The 13864-nt window shown below is 40.9% G+C and overlaps 1 protein-coding gene across 1 annotated transcript; it reads right to left on the reverse strand.

Annotated features, from left to right (window-relative positions):
• Positions 1 to 106: 106 nt before the first annotated feature.
• Positions 107 to 13203, reverse strand: LOC118423961. Its single transcript, XM_035832294.1, has 4 exons — positions 13056 to 13203; positions 1364 to 1525; positions 729 to 929; positions 107 to 515 (listed from the first exon to the last, which is right to left on the reverse strand). Exons 2-4 carry the CDS (start codon positions 1517 to 1519, stop codon positions 513 to 515), a joined length of 360 nt encoding a protein of 119 aa, XP_035688187.1. The 5' UTR covers positions 1520 to 1525; positions 13056 to 13203; the 3' UTR covers positions 107 to 512.
• Positions 13204 to 13864: the final 661 nt, after the last annotated feature.

Consider the following 13864-nt stretch of genomic DNA (forward strand, 5'->3'; position numbering starts at 1 on the left):
TCATGCTATACGATGCTTTCTTGTTTTAGATTTGAACATTAAGTCCTAGATATTGTTGGGGATTTTGTATTAAATTATTTGAGGTCTCAAAAATGCACGGTGTCTGTTTCATTCATAGTTGTTCATTATTTCATTCGTTTATTGATGATCTAAAATACATGGCAGCCCATCCACTACTTTTACATATATTATACTGGTTGACTACGGAACAAAAGTTCAATATCTTATGCCATTAGCTTTAGATAACAGTAAATGACTAATGACAAAATTGCAATCGAACATGCACATATTCTGCAAACAGACCGGTACAGTACAGTTACTGTCAAAAAAGTTACAGTCATGAGACCACTAAGTTTTCAGACTAAGCTTACAAAACACAACATTAGATCTGCAAACTTCCTAGCCAATGCGAAGCGTTTCTTTGCTCTATCATTTGTGTGACTACAAAAATATTCCTGCGTGACGTCATAGATCCGAAGGGCTCTTAGTGCTGTTGAATGCCGTCTTGCTCGTCACTGCAAAGAAAAGTAAAAAAAGTTTGATGATTGCATGTGCCAGATCAAATGATGAGTAAAACAAGAGAACATTTATAATGTTGAGAACTTGACATTCTGTAAACGAATACTCTTTTGTGCACATACATGTATATGCTATAGTTGGGACATGAACAAACACATATTTTACGTAACAAGATATTAGAAATACTATTTCTTACTTCTAGTACTCACATAGCTTTTCCAGCACCAATACCAGCTCCCCTTGCTCCAGTCGATACAGATTGTGCGATACTTCTTCTTCTTGCCTCTTTTCTGAAGTTCCTCTCCCTTGGCGCTATAATCATAAGCCTCCGAATCGATGGGCAACTCATGTTCAACCGGTGCCATCTTCTTCGAGTAGTCGTCTCCTTGGTCATTGGCGAGGAAAGAGTCCTGAAAAGTTGAAAGTATTTTATCAGTGCCAGTGCCAATGATTGCTTCCTTCGAGATAAAAATAGTTCACAAGTTAGGGGCCTTGACCTTTGACATATCATCCACAATGCATGTCGCTACCATGCGTAAGCAGGAACTTGAACCTCGTTGTCTATGGAATCTCAAATAACTTTTAACCAATTTGCCCCTTTTTTTTGCTATTTTCAAGATCCTCTACAATACACACTCTACATAGATTCAAATAAACATTGACTTAATTGGGAAGTAAACTGCAACAGTTTTGAAACGCCTATTTTCAATTTTCTACTGAGGATGTTAACTTTCATATTAAATGCGTGCATACGTTCTATTGTCACAGAGATATTTGAGCTAAGATTGTGCTAGAATTCAACATTAAAAGCCAGAGTGAGACTGTCTTTCAAATCTGAACTTACATCTTTGTCGTCCAATCGTTTGAGGAGATTTCGGAGGGCGGTCAGCCGATCCGGAGAACCGTAGGGCGCAGGCGCAGACTCCGCCGTTGGCAAGGCCAAACACGTCATTAATAGTGACGTCATGAGAAAGTAAACTGCGACATGTGTGTTGACCATATTTGTCTGAAATGCAAAAACAATGCAACAATGGTATAAGATGCACGCTAGTTTCATTTATATAATGTTTCAACGTTATTCATGTTAAGTTAAGTATTTATCTATTAAAGTGGCACTGATAGAATAAGCTGTATAGATTGAGTGCAGTGCCAATCCTTGTTATTGTCCTGTATGATAATACAGTATGATAAAAAAATATGTCGAATGTCGGTTCTGCCATATACCCACTGAAAATCCGACCGGGCCTTTCTCACCAATGCCACTTCTCATGTCTTTCTCCAATCACTCTCTTAACACCGGATACCATATCACGAGCACCACAGCACAGCATATGGGCGTTCCTTATAACGGAATGACGTATGTGCCTTCTGTCAACGGACGAACCTACCAAAGCCATGATTTCAGTATTAATTAAAAAGCTATCAAAGACCTGAAAGTGACGAATGGTTGAAACCCTACTTACATGTCAAATTTGTCCTAAAATTGCAGTCGGTTCTCCTGGTTGGATCAAAGAAACGAATCTTACTCTGCCAGCAAAATTTGACGTCTTTCCAAATATGATAAATGGAATGCCTACGGCATCAGAAACCGACTTAAGCGTCACATATGACCAAACGATCTCGTTCGACCTATTTTTCCAAAAAAAGCAATAAAACTCAATAACCAACTAAAGGTGTTATCAATCATGGTCTCGACGCTATTACCTTATGTACCGACATGACGTGAAGACGAGTAATACGTTGACGTAAGCTTAAGATGCCGCACGAGAAACTGACCTTTACACATGCAATTATATTATCATCGGTCATGTTTATTGGCTTAATGAAACGAACTTGAGTTTGGTTCTTTTAGTCCACTTTGACATTTCGAAAGGTGAGCAAGGAATTACAAAAGGTTTGAAATAGTTTTCGTCTCAAATGATGAACGTAGGCCTTTTTTAACCCCTGGAGCAATAAAATGTCACTGAGAACAGTAAGAACGGTTGCGCTATACTGTAAATGAAACTAGCGTGGATTAAATGCCTTTTGACTATTTTTTACATTTTACAACTGTAAGACAGGGATTGTCAGTTAACGTTCCTTCAAAACCTTCAAGTGCCAAACCTTATCATCTCTCTCATAAAGCAATAAAACCTAATAAGGAACAGAAACAAGATGTCATCCATCTTGAACCCAGCGTATTTCCCTGTTGGACGGGTTCATGTATAAATGACACCTACATCGACGAAGAACTCATAAAGCCACACGCCCCAGCTGACACGCTAAACCCCCAATCGATACCCATCAAATCTGACATACTTATATGACACGCAGCTCTTGGGTTGAAAAAATCCTATGTGAATCTCAATCTCAATGAACGGATGTCAGATATATATTACCTGCTACATGTGTTAACCAGTGGACTTGGGTACAATATCGAGAGAAAGCGACAAGGTTACGTATACGTTCGCGCACGCTTTCAGAAACTCGCGTACATATAACGAAAGGTAGAAAAGGCTTTGCTAGCCTGGGCATAGATCTAACACAGACGCTACGCGTCTTAAACTGGTGTCCAACATACCGTCGAATGACCCAGTGGCTAGCTAGTGGACACGGGATCAAGAGGCCACGGGTGTGATGCATGGTGTTTCTAGTTAGATGTTATCTCTTAGGAAATGGCACTTAATATGACTTTCCCCACTTCTCCAAGGTGTAAAAATGGGTACCTGTCTTCTGTTTGAGACGTAAAATGTGGTTGAAGGAGAGGGATGGGCTTCACCTTCCAATATCATGCCGTTGACACAATGCTCAAGAAGGCCATTGTACGACCGTTACCTTTTACCAACCTAACCCATTGCAGGTTGCCACGATTGCCGTGCAGATATGACATCTTCATGTAGCTCAATTTGGGACACCTGGGTGGCTTGGGTCTTGTCAGCATCAACTGTCATAGCACATGACAAGATTAGGGCTATGACATTTTGAAGACAAACTAAAACTCTTCGAGGTATAAGATCATTGATGTCTTGCTGCCAGGTTATTTCATATTTTCAAGGTAAATTTCACGGCACTTTTAATCCTCTTGTGAAGAATAGCATAGAGTGGGAAAAGCTTTTAAGTCTAAGCCGAGCTCGGCCAAAGTAAACTTTGATAATCTTATGATCTAACAGTCTCGTCTTCCACATGAGAAATAAAAAGATAAAATCCAAGGGACCTAGACAAAAAGTATCTACTCACGTACCCGAGTCATTAGGTCAATGGTACTGTATATACTTAGTAGCTTTATGAGACATTGTAATACATATATATGGATGGATTCACTGGTGATAAGATACGACTGTGACGTACCTTCCCGGGGTTTCAGTTTTGTAATGGTAATTTTAACCTCTTTTATCAACCGTTCAACTCTGCCCTGAATTTATATTAAAAAAATAATGGTTGCAACTTTTATTATACTTTGTTCTTCGCAAGTAGCAACAAGAAATCGAGGAACCTATACCCCCGTGACAAAATATTTCACAGCCATTTCTATTTCACATATCACTTGCATGCTCCCCTCCCGATTATATGCCATCCTTCGGCTGGTTCCTGCCTTTTGGCTATGGGCCAGAGTTTACTTCCCGCCAGCCTGCAGAAGGAATTTTGACGAACGCCTGTTCAACCAGTCTTCGAAGCTTCGGTTACATCTCAGCCAGGGAACAACCTTGGACCCGGACCAGTAGGAACACACATCAAGACAAACAGACTGAAAACAATACCTCCGTTTTCCCGGAGGTAATAACTGTTTTTGATACATTTCACTCCTTTTCCGTACCGACTTGTCCCTTTGCCTTATTCCTGTGTTCTCTCACGGGCCCAGATCTGCTTTTCTTCATCATGAGCATATTGCAGATTAGATAATTGGTCGCGGACGATACCCCGTTCTAGAAGGAACTAAAAGGGCATTTGTGCCATCGTCTGCTGTATACAATTACCTTAAGATATCCAGTGATATAATCCATCTTCCGGTAATATTCTGACAAATGCCAATGCCAAAGAGGCTTTTATACCAAGCAGATGAAGCATATTGCATTCACGGTGTCTTTCCGGCTCGGCTTGCTGTTCGTCCAGACCATCGCAGTGCTTGTTAGCACATACATGTAGCAAGTCTCCTTCCAGGGTATATTTTCGTAGGGAGGAGTTGGCATCCCTACCCTTTAACGTGCTTGTCGCGTGTTGCCCTCCAAATGGTCCCTATTTTATGTCCCTTCCGAAAGATAGGTGCGGCCCCAACCAAGATGCCCTACCCAGTATTGAGCCGGAGTCTTCAAGTTATTAATTAGTTGCAACCAGCTCAACTGTGAGGCTGCTCCCGATGGAGCTAGAGGAAAATCCGTTCAATGCATGATTGGCGTTAATAAATTTTACGCTATCCTCTAATGTGCTTATTTGTAATTTATTGCCATGTCTGTTCTGTTTCCCTCATTGTCTTATTCTTTTGGTTCCGGTTCGGAATTTCAAGTGACCAGATGACCAAATAGTCCCTAAGAATAAGACGCAAGTCAGAGGTTTTCTCCATAGTTTTGGCTCTAGATTTTTCGGCTATCGCTTTAGAAGTCTATAATCTTTTATACTTCTCCAAATGCTTGTTGTTCGTAGCGTTTTATGGTGTCGGAGATTTGATCGTGCGGCGAACACTTCCTGGTATTAGTGCGCGCGATAGCGGTAAAGCGTTTCGTCGCCTGATTACCCAAATCGTGCGTTCTATGTGCGTTTTGGGTGTTTTAGCGCCATCGGAGCTCGCGGAAAACGTATCGGATAACTTTTTTTCCTTTTTACTCAGTATACAGAAGAAGTCTTGACCTTCATTGCCATATCAGTCTTTATCCCAGGAAAACTCATTTTTTCCGTGTAGCGGCCTGTAAAAAATGGCCCCAAATTAGCAATTTTTGGATGAAAAGCTTATATTTTTGATGTTTTTTTACCAAAAATAACATTTCTACAGAAAATGTCAAATGAGTCTGTCGGTCAGCGACAACACACACTTTTCTATCGGAAACATTGAATTATCCGAAAAACGATTTTTTGAGAAGCGCTAGTGCTTTTCTCAGAGACAGTCAAATCGGCCCCAAATCCTAAAAAAAACTCCGAACCGGAACCTTTTACGGGAATTTTAAAAATAGCGTAAGCAAGTCATTTCTACTCATGCCAGCCTTTATTCGTTTGGAAGTATCGAAGCGAACATAACTCGCATGAATTGATCGCAGAACTCATTTACGAAGACAAGATCTGCCAAATCACACTCATGCACTTTAGCAGGGTAATTTGTAAGGGAGCTAACTAGGTTAAATCTGTATCAAATGTATCAGCCAAACGCCTTAGCTGCAATTAGCTGTCACTGTCGGCTGCACCCGATGAGTCCAGGGCGAAAGATCGAGACCTTGTGACACGCCGAAATGGAATTTTGGATAATCCTATTGAGGTCCCGTACTGAAAAAAAAATGGTCAAAGCGGTGGACCTCAGACTGAGAACGAAACATGGCAATTTTCAATTTAAGAGAGGGTGGCCTCACTACAAGCGTTTTCCCCAAGCACACTGCATGCATTACTCTACTCTTCGATCGTGAGAAGTGTGTTCGGATTCTTTAACGTTTGGCGCTTGAGGCTTTAGCCTGAAACCCCCTCATACATGGGCCGTCGCCTTTGTGTCGCCATCCTAAATGAAATGGCTTTACATGTCAGTATTTTTTAAAGTAAGGTTCAGAATACTTGTGAAAAATGTTTTCATTCTTTATGTTTGAAATACTTTTGCGTTCTTATATGTTGTCTAGCTATTTCGTCATACATAAAGTTTATCGGCGTACCTTGCACTAGATTATTCTTACCTTCAGAGCTATTTGATCTTTGCTGGCACGTCTGTGCTTTATCTATTCTCAACAAATCTCTAACAGATACAGTCAAAGTCTCGTTCATCATGACCCTTTGTCAAGCTATGCAGTGATGTACCACAAGTTTTTTTATGAGATGACGTTCAAGTTCGGAAATATACGATCTTTTAAAGATAGGATGAACTTCCTGTTCACCGGGTTTCTGAAACCTTTGTAAGATAAACGCAGTGATTGTACAACAAGTCATGAGATGATTTCAAAGTTTAGAAAAATATGACATAATAAAGATAAAATCAACCTCCTGTTCACCGTGTTTTTGAAACCTTTGTAAGATAAACGTAGACTTCTACTGAAGGGCCACGGATCATGTCAAAAGCATATTGAAAATGAACTTCACTTTGTTATGAAATGTTCTAGAGTATGATATTTTACGCAATAAGTTATTCGCATTTCTATATCTAGATACTAAGGGTTTCAAGATACTCGATACCAGACGTAGATTCGACTATATCTTTAGATCCAACAGCTTTCATAACACTAAAATAGGTAAATACATAAGAGATTGCTTGGTAATTAGAAAGGATTATGGTACTCACGTTTAGCCCCACCTAATTTTATGAAGGTTTTAGTTAACATATATTGTTTTTAATGGAATTCTACGACTTACTCCGTATCCCTATTTTATAGTTTATAGCTGACCGGACCATGCGAAAGTCACTGTACTTTTTGTCGTGTCAATGAAGCTTGCCTATCTCGATCTGTCTCATACATTAGAAATGAATAAAAAATGACATCACGAAAACGCCTATGCACATAATCCAGTAAGGATAGTCTAATAAGCCTGGTCCCCTGACATCAATACATTATTGATGCCATCAGAGCATACCTGATGGAAACTCAACTGGGCGTGAAAGAAAATCATCGGCCATGAAAAATCCGATATGACGCCTTTTCGTGCAGGTAATGATCCCCAACACATCGGGATTAGACGGCAAAATAATGGATGTGTTACTGCTCTTTCACGAGTTACCGCAAAATGGTGCTCACCGACAAAGGGGCAATTTAGATATAGAACACGAAGGATCGTAGTGCCACTAGTGGAAATGACAAATTGTGAAAATCACGAGTGTGCGTTAGTAGAAGAACAACATATACTGCAGCAGCAAGTTCACTCCAATTACTTCTGTATCTGTATCTATGTAGCCGGTATAACCGCCCTTCGGCGTAACACACCTTTGTTCTAAAACAAAGGAGCGATCTGTACAGCTGCATCCGCTGATGACCGACGTTTTGTACAAGTACAAGCGCCTATTTTTGAGTGACGGGCTAGAGGTATCTTCATCAACGGTTAGATTTAAATATTAGTTTTAGTATGCAAGGTCTAGATGTTGGCAGATCTTTCTGTGTAATATAACCTGTCAGTGTGTAATAAATCCTTCTGTGTAATTTCATAAACATATTGCAAGAAACCAATAAAAGCTATGGGACTTATAATGATGATGATGATGCAATAAACCCATTTGGCGTAATTTGGCATGCAGGTACAATCTAACATTAAATGATTGTAGCATTGTCGTGTTAAGGCCTGTGTTCTTTTGTAGCACAATCATGTTCTTTGGGCATGAGACTGTAATGATTCTACTTATTTACACCGCAAAGCCAACTAGTTATTCACACCGCAAAATAGACGGATCCAACTGTTTGATGTCACAGGATTTCGCTTTTCTTTGCTGCCAGTCGGACGAAAGCTGCTGGTCAATATCTAGTGAATCATGTACAGTTCCTGCTATACAACAAGCTGGTTGTACTCATTCATCTAAGACCTATTGCGTGACTCGGTCTAAATCTTAATAATCAAAATTCAGTTAGACTTTGTATATTTCCTAGCGTGTAGTAAGCCGGATCTACGTGCACAGGGATCAACTTGTAATCCTATTATCGTTTAGATGGGATCCACTCAATGGAATCTGCTTGTACGATCATCCATCTTGAAACCGGACACACATTCTCTTACAAATTCATTGACCACCTTAAGCATTATCATGCTCAAACAGTGTGGAACAGTATCATGTATTAAAACAAGAGGGAAAAGACTGTCTAGAGTGGTGGGAGTGCGATTTTTCTAAAAAGTGATCGACAGTCTTGTGCTGCTTTAAAGGTCCGGGTCAGCTGATGGAGTCAAGGGGTCGCTGAAATATTGTTTTCATAAAATACGTGAGAGAATATAGAGTGCGACCTGGTAATCTTGATGTTTTTAATAGCCCAAGGTCATCGCAGGCCAATAAATGTCTTGTTTCTTCTTCCCCAAAAATGAGAAGAGTAAAAGAAGAGGTGTGCATTAAGTACGTTGGAAAAGAGCCAAAATTGTGGAAAATTGCAGAGCAGGCCACGGGTGACGGTGTAAACCCTAAAACTTGGAAGGAATTCAAATTGAAACAATCCACGAAAGTTTCTTTGAAATACATCTTTCTTTTACCCTTATTTCTCGACACAGGATATGTTACTCGCGCTTAACAATAGTTAACAACATTTTTGCTCAAAGGGACCGCGCCCAATTTGCAGGCACACCCGCGTGGGGAGTAAAAAGAACTAAAGATTCATGGATTTTTATTGATTCTCATCCCGAATGCACTTGTTCGTATGCGGGCAATTTCGGTCAGGGTTACCAATAGACACAAAACAACACAAAGAGAGCGGGTGCGTCAAAAGAGGGGGATATAATGCAGGCAATTGTTAAACGTCATCTGAAAATGACGTCTTCAAGATTAGTTTTCCGGTGGTATTTCCTCCGGGGATTGTCGTTCTTAGAAACTGTCAAACAGGAGAAAGTAAAAATGACAAAGGCGTCGTAGATGAGGGTTAGGTCCTCACCTTTCTTCTTGCCTCCTTACCGTATTGTAGTCACTTGCTGCGTTTACTAGTGCGCCTAGGTATGTGCGTGCCAGCCAAGTGCAATGCGGACATTGTGTTAGAGAACATTGCAAGAATTTGATATCTGGTGGCTTTGTCCCGCTTTGTAGACATGCAGCATGTGATAACTCATGAACAAACACCCAAACATCTTTTGGTGTGAGGGATACCAATTTAGAGTTAGCTCTTTTTGTGCTTGTTTGTGACAGGTACTCGTTATGTTATCTATTGTCAACTTTTTGTATGTTTGGCATTGTCTCGATATGAGCCTGATGCAGTCCATCAAAAAACAGAATGATATACACGTCTTATACAGCTGCGGGATCCTAACTCTACCTCTGTGAAATACGACTCTTTATACGTCTAAAATAATATGCAACGGAAGTTGTCTGCATAACTCTCCAAGCAAAGGTTTGCTGCGGAAAATTGTGAACTTCTTATCATATGACGCGTTTTTGTCCACTTTCCCCAACAACAAGAGCGGACAAAAAAGGTGGCTTGTGATAAAAAGTAACAGTTTCCCCCCAACAACTTCTGCTTGGAGAGTAGTCTGCACGTCTGCCTCGCGATCTGTCAGTACTGTGGACGTAATCGCCTTAACAACGGTTTAAGTCACGAATACCCGCCCTCTTAAAACGTCTGCTGAACACCTGGCAAAGGTTATGACTAAAGTTCTTTGCTCGACATAAGTTGAGACTTTCGAAACCGGCTTTTCTCACGATTCTCAGACAAAGGCGATTAAAACTTCCACCTACAGAGGTGTTGCTTATGCCATTAAGTCTTTCTAGTTTCAAACCCCGTCCTTTGTAATCTTCTTTGGATTTTTGAGCCACTTTTCACGGCTGTCCATTAGTGTTGCAATCTAAGGTCTATGTTTTATCCCTTCCCTGGAAGCTAATCTTTCTCCGCTTTTCACTCCACTTTTTCCTTAGAAGCGTTTATCCGCAGAACAAATTACAGCTTTAACTTTTTGTGCGTCAAACCAAAAAAGGGTCTTTCTTTAAGTGGTTATGATAAGAATTTGTGGGATAAGGCAGCTTGAGTGCAGCGTAAACCGGTGCTTCACTCCTCAGGGTACATCATGGCGAGCGGAACAACGTAGGAACTTTACTTTCCTTACTTCCTACGGGCTGAAACATCACGTCGTTACTGACGTCTTTTAGTCCATTTGGCTCCATTAGATCTTGGCACGAAAAGAAGCTGCCTTAAATTTGAGCCTTCCTCTCTTCCGTTCTTCCCTATGAGGTTTACTAACGTGGGTAGCGTTGTGTTAGGTAACACAGTTGCTAATCTTAACGTACAACGAACTCAGAGTCCATGACTGACCATTAGTGTTTCAATCTAAGGTCTATGAAGCTGTTCTTTGTGCTCAGTGGCACATAGGTTAGCAGGTGAACTTGATGTTTCTGTAACAGGGTATTTTTCACAGAGTTCGAGAGAAGTTGCCTGCCCTTCCCCTTAATTTAAACGTGTTCGAGGCACCTCTTTTAACACTGAACCCCTATTTCACGTCCCTGTCGAAAGACGGGTGCAGCCCCAACCGAGATACCTACCGAGGATTTAACCAGGACCTCCCAGGTACCAACTCATTGGAACCAGCAGCTCAACTATGAAACTTCTACCAGTTGAGCTTCAGGGACATCCCCTTCCAACGTATACAGTATGTGCCAGTCACGTACGACAATTATCACACTAGTACAGAAATGGAGCTGATAATAGAGGCGCAGATTGTTACATTTTCTGGCTGCGAAAATTTTGCGTGCGGGCGCGAGTGGCGCCGCGGGGCCATTACAAGTCGATTTTGTCATCTCTCAATAACGGCTTTTGTGTGACTTGAGGCAAGGATTTGAACTTAATTCTCATTCTGGAGATACCCGGGGTGGCACAATTGGATCTGGGAATCTAAAGTGCACTCTTTGACAACTTTCACACTAGTTTGTGTTTAATAATGGAAAGTGACTTGTTAGAGACAGTTCACAATTGTGTAGATGTGAGGAGGGTGTTAAACGTGTAGTCTTTTCAACTCCCCGACCCAAGTCTAACTTTAACCAATGACGTTATACGTCCTTGCTCAAACTTAAGTCCCCTCCTAAAAACTGCTACCTTTTACTTCGGTCCCGATCGGAAAAAGGGACCCCGCTATGTAGTTGACGGGCTGTTCTTTGGCACTTTTGGACGTGATCCCTACGTCGTCGTGTGGGACACCCCGCGCCTACGGGCTACTTTTGGTCACGGTTGGTTTTTACTCGGAGTTAGCATCAACCCTGGGAACCGGTAACAAATAGATACCGTATGCTAATCATGAGCACGCCGAAGGGTACCATCGCCGTATCCGGCATTCCACCGGGTCAATGTCGTGGCTTCGGGGCCTGGCCGGCGCCCAATTCACTTGGACTTCGTTTTGTATTTATGTCTTATTCACTGTGTACATTTTGTATATGAAGTTATATTTTGTTTCCAATTATTATTGTTATATACCATTTTGTATTATCTACTTGTGTATCTTGTTTGTTTCAGGGAGACAACATGTAGAGGTGACCTGTTTCCTGTTCTGTCTCGCCCTCGTTTGTGATGGACAGTTCAATAAACAAATAAACAAACAAATAGTCCCTACGAGCACTGGTGCAAGCATGACCGTAGAAAGTTACGAAGACATGGAACAGACCACCACGACTTCTGATTCAGAGGCGGCATTACGTTACACGCGACAGTATTGTTGAATGAAACAAATATGTGTGGAATGCATTTATTGAACAGCAATTCTAATACCTAGCACGAATAACGTATAACAAGCCGTGTCATTTTAGATTGAAAACAAGAGAATGTGTAGCTTTGTGTGTAGCTGTTCTGGCATTGCAAACGTGACGAAAAACGCTGCTTCCGTGTTGAGTGGAATAGGGAGAGATTACGTTTTGAATATCCATGACAAAACCCTTTTGTAAACAGTAAAGCACAGAAAGTCTGTATCACACGCTAGATGTTTTATCAATAGCCATTCTCAAACTGTTATACAGATGACGTAAACTGCCGGTTAAATGACAATAAACCGGCGTCTGCTTAGAAAAACTCGCTCTTTTAATTATGGATAGAGTTGACAGCAGACCTTTCACTGCATATAGATACATTTTGAGTTTGATGTAATGCATTCCGTTTCTATCAACTGCAGTCAAGTGGCGTATAGAGATTGAGTCCTTCCGCCTTAAAATGGCCTACGTCAGGACCTTTGGGTCCTCTTAAGTCATGTAGTAGACTCTCATTGAGAAGTGGAAATTGTTAGAACTCTCTATCATTTTCCTTATTCACTCTACCGTTATACACACCGTTAGTGTGGTCAGAAGTCGTTCAAATATCTCCAAAACTGAAGTGAAATCACTTTCCTCAGAGCTCTCATATATTCAAAAATATTGTGCTTGACCCAACTGGACATTTATATGAACATTTGAAGAGACTCATGTTAAATCAATTAATCTTTCTTTCACTTTGTGTAGCTAGTCAAACATACATTACGTTTCATGTCAAGCATCTATCTACAACTCTCCTTGACGTTATTCCATATAACGTTACATAGACATAACCACCATAAGATTTTAAAATTACCTAGTTTGATGAGTGACCATACGTTCTACTTTAAAAAGTGGAAAGTTTTTTTATTACAACAAAGATGACATATAGTACACAGTTGTGCCGCACTCAAGCAAACTGGCTTATATTAACGGCACCACTAGACAGAACATGATACATGACATATAGCAGAAAACAGATAAACTGGAAAGTTCCTACCTGTTCTGTCTTGTTCTGTACTGTTCCGTTCGTTTCTGGTCGTCTCCAAGTTGACGAAAGCTGCCCTAACGCTGCAATCTTGTGCTCGGCGGTTGTAGTAAGGGCGGGAGGCGCGAAATATATGGACCAGGTCCGCCCGCGCTTTCCGAAACTGTCTCGTGGTTTCCCAGGAGACCAAAACGTCACGCGCTTGTCTGGCGTCTGATTGGTCAACTGTACTCTCGCGAGAATTGCGCGATATCATCGTGTAACAACCGCCCTTGTGTTCTTGGTCTTGTTCCGGCTCTTGGTGTTGTAAGGTCATGTACCTTCCTTTGTTACTCAAGGCCGTACCGATTTGAATATAATGATGTTTATTTGCAAAATTATGCCCAAAGGCTAATTGCACAAGGATTAAGAGAAGTAATCAATGTGGTGGATGGCATCTCAAAACGTACGCGAGCTTGCGAAAAAGTTGAGACCAAAATTCATTCATAGTGAAATCTTAGCGGACGGGAGAGTTGACAAAATGACACAGAACATTATATATCAAACCATATATTCTTCTACTTTTGTTCTTTCACAGTTTCAGAGGTCATATTACAGTGAATTATTTCTTTAAGGTCTACGACATTTCCTGTATTTATTTTGAAATTTATGGCACACATTTGGTCATTTTGCAGCTTCGCAAACTTTTGTGAAAAAAAACGAATATTGATGCACGTGTGGATGTCATCCACATGATAAAGGCAATGTGGCCTGAGTTGTTCTGCACAGTTTCGCGTTGACAAAGCAGTAAAGCTGTCCAGACATGCCTCATTACGTAACCA

This window comes from Branchiostoma floridae, chromosome 10, assembly GCF_000003815.2.
Source record: "Branchiostoma floridae strain S238N-H82 chromosome 10, Bfl_VNyyK, whole genome shotgun sequence".
NCBI lineage: Eukaryota > Metazoa > Chordata > Leptocardii > Amphioxiformes > Branchiostomatidae > Branchiostoma > Branchiostoma floridae.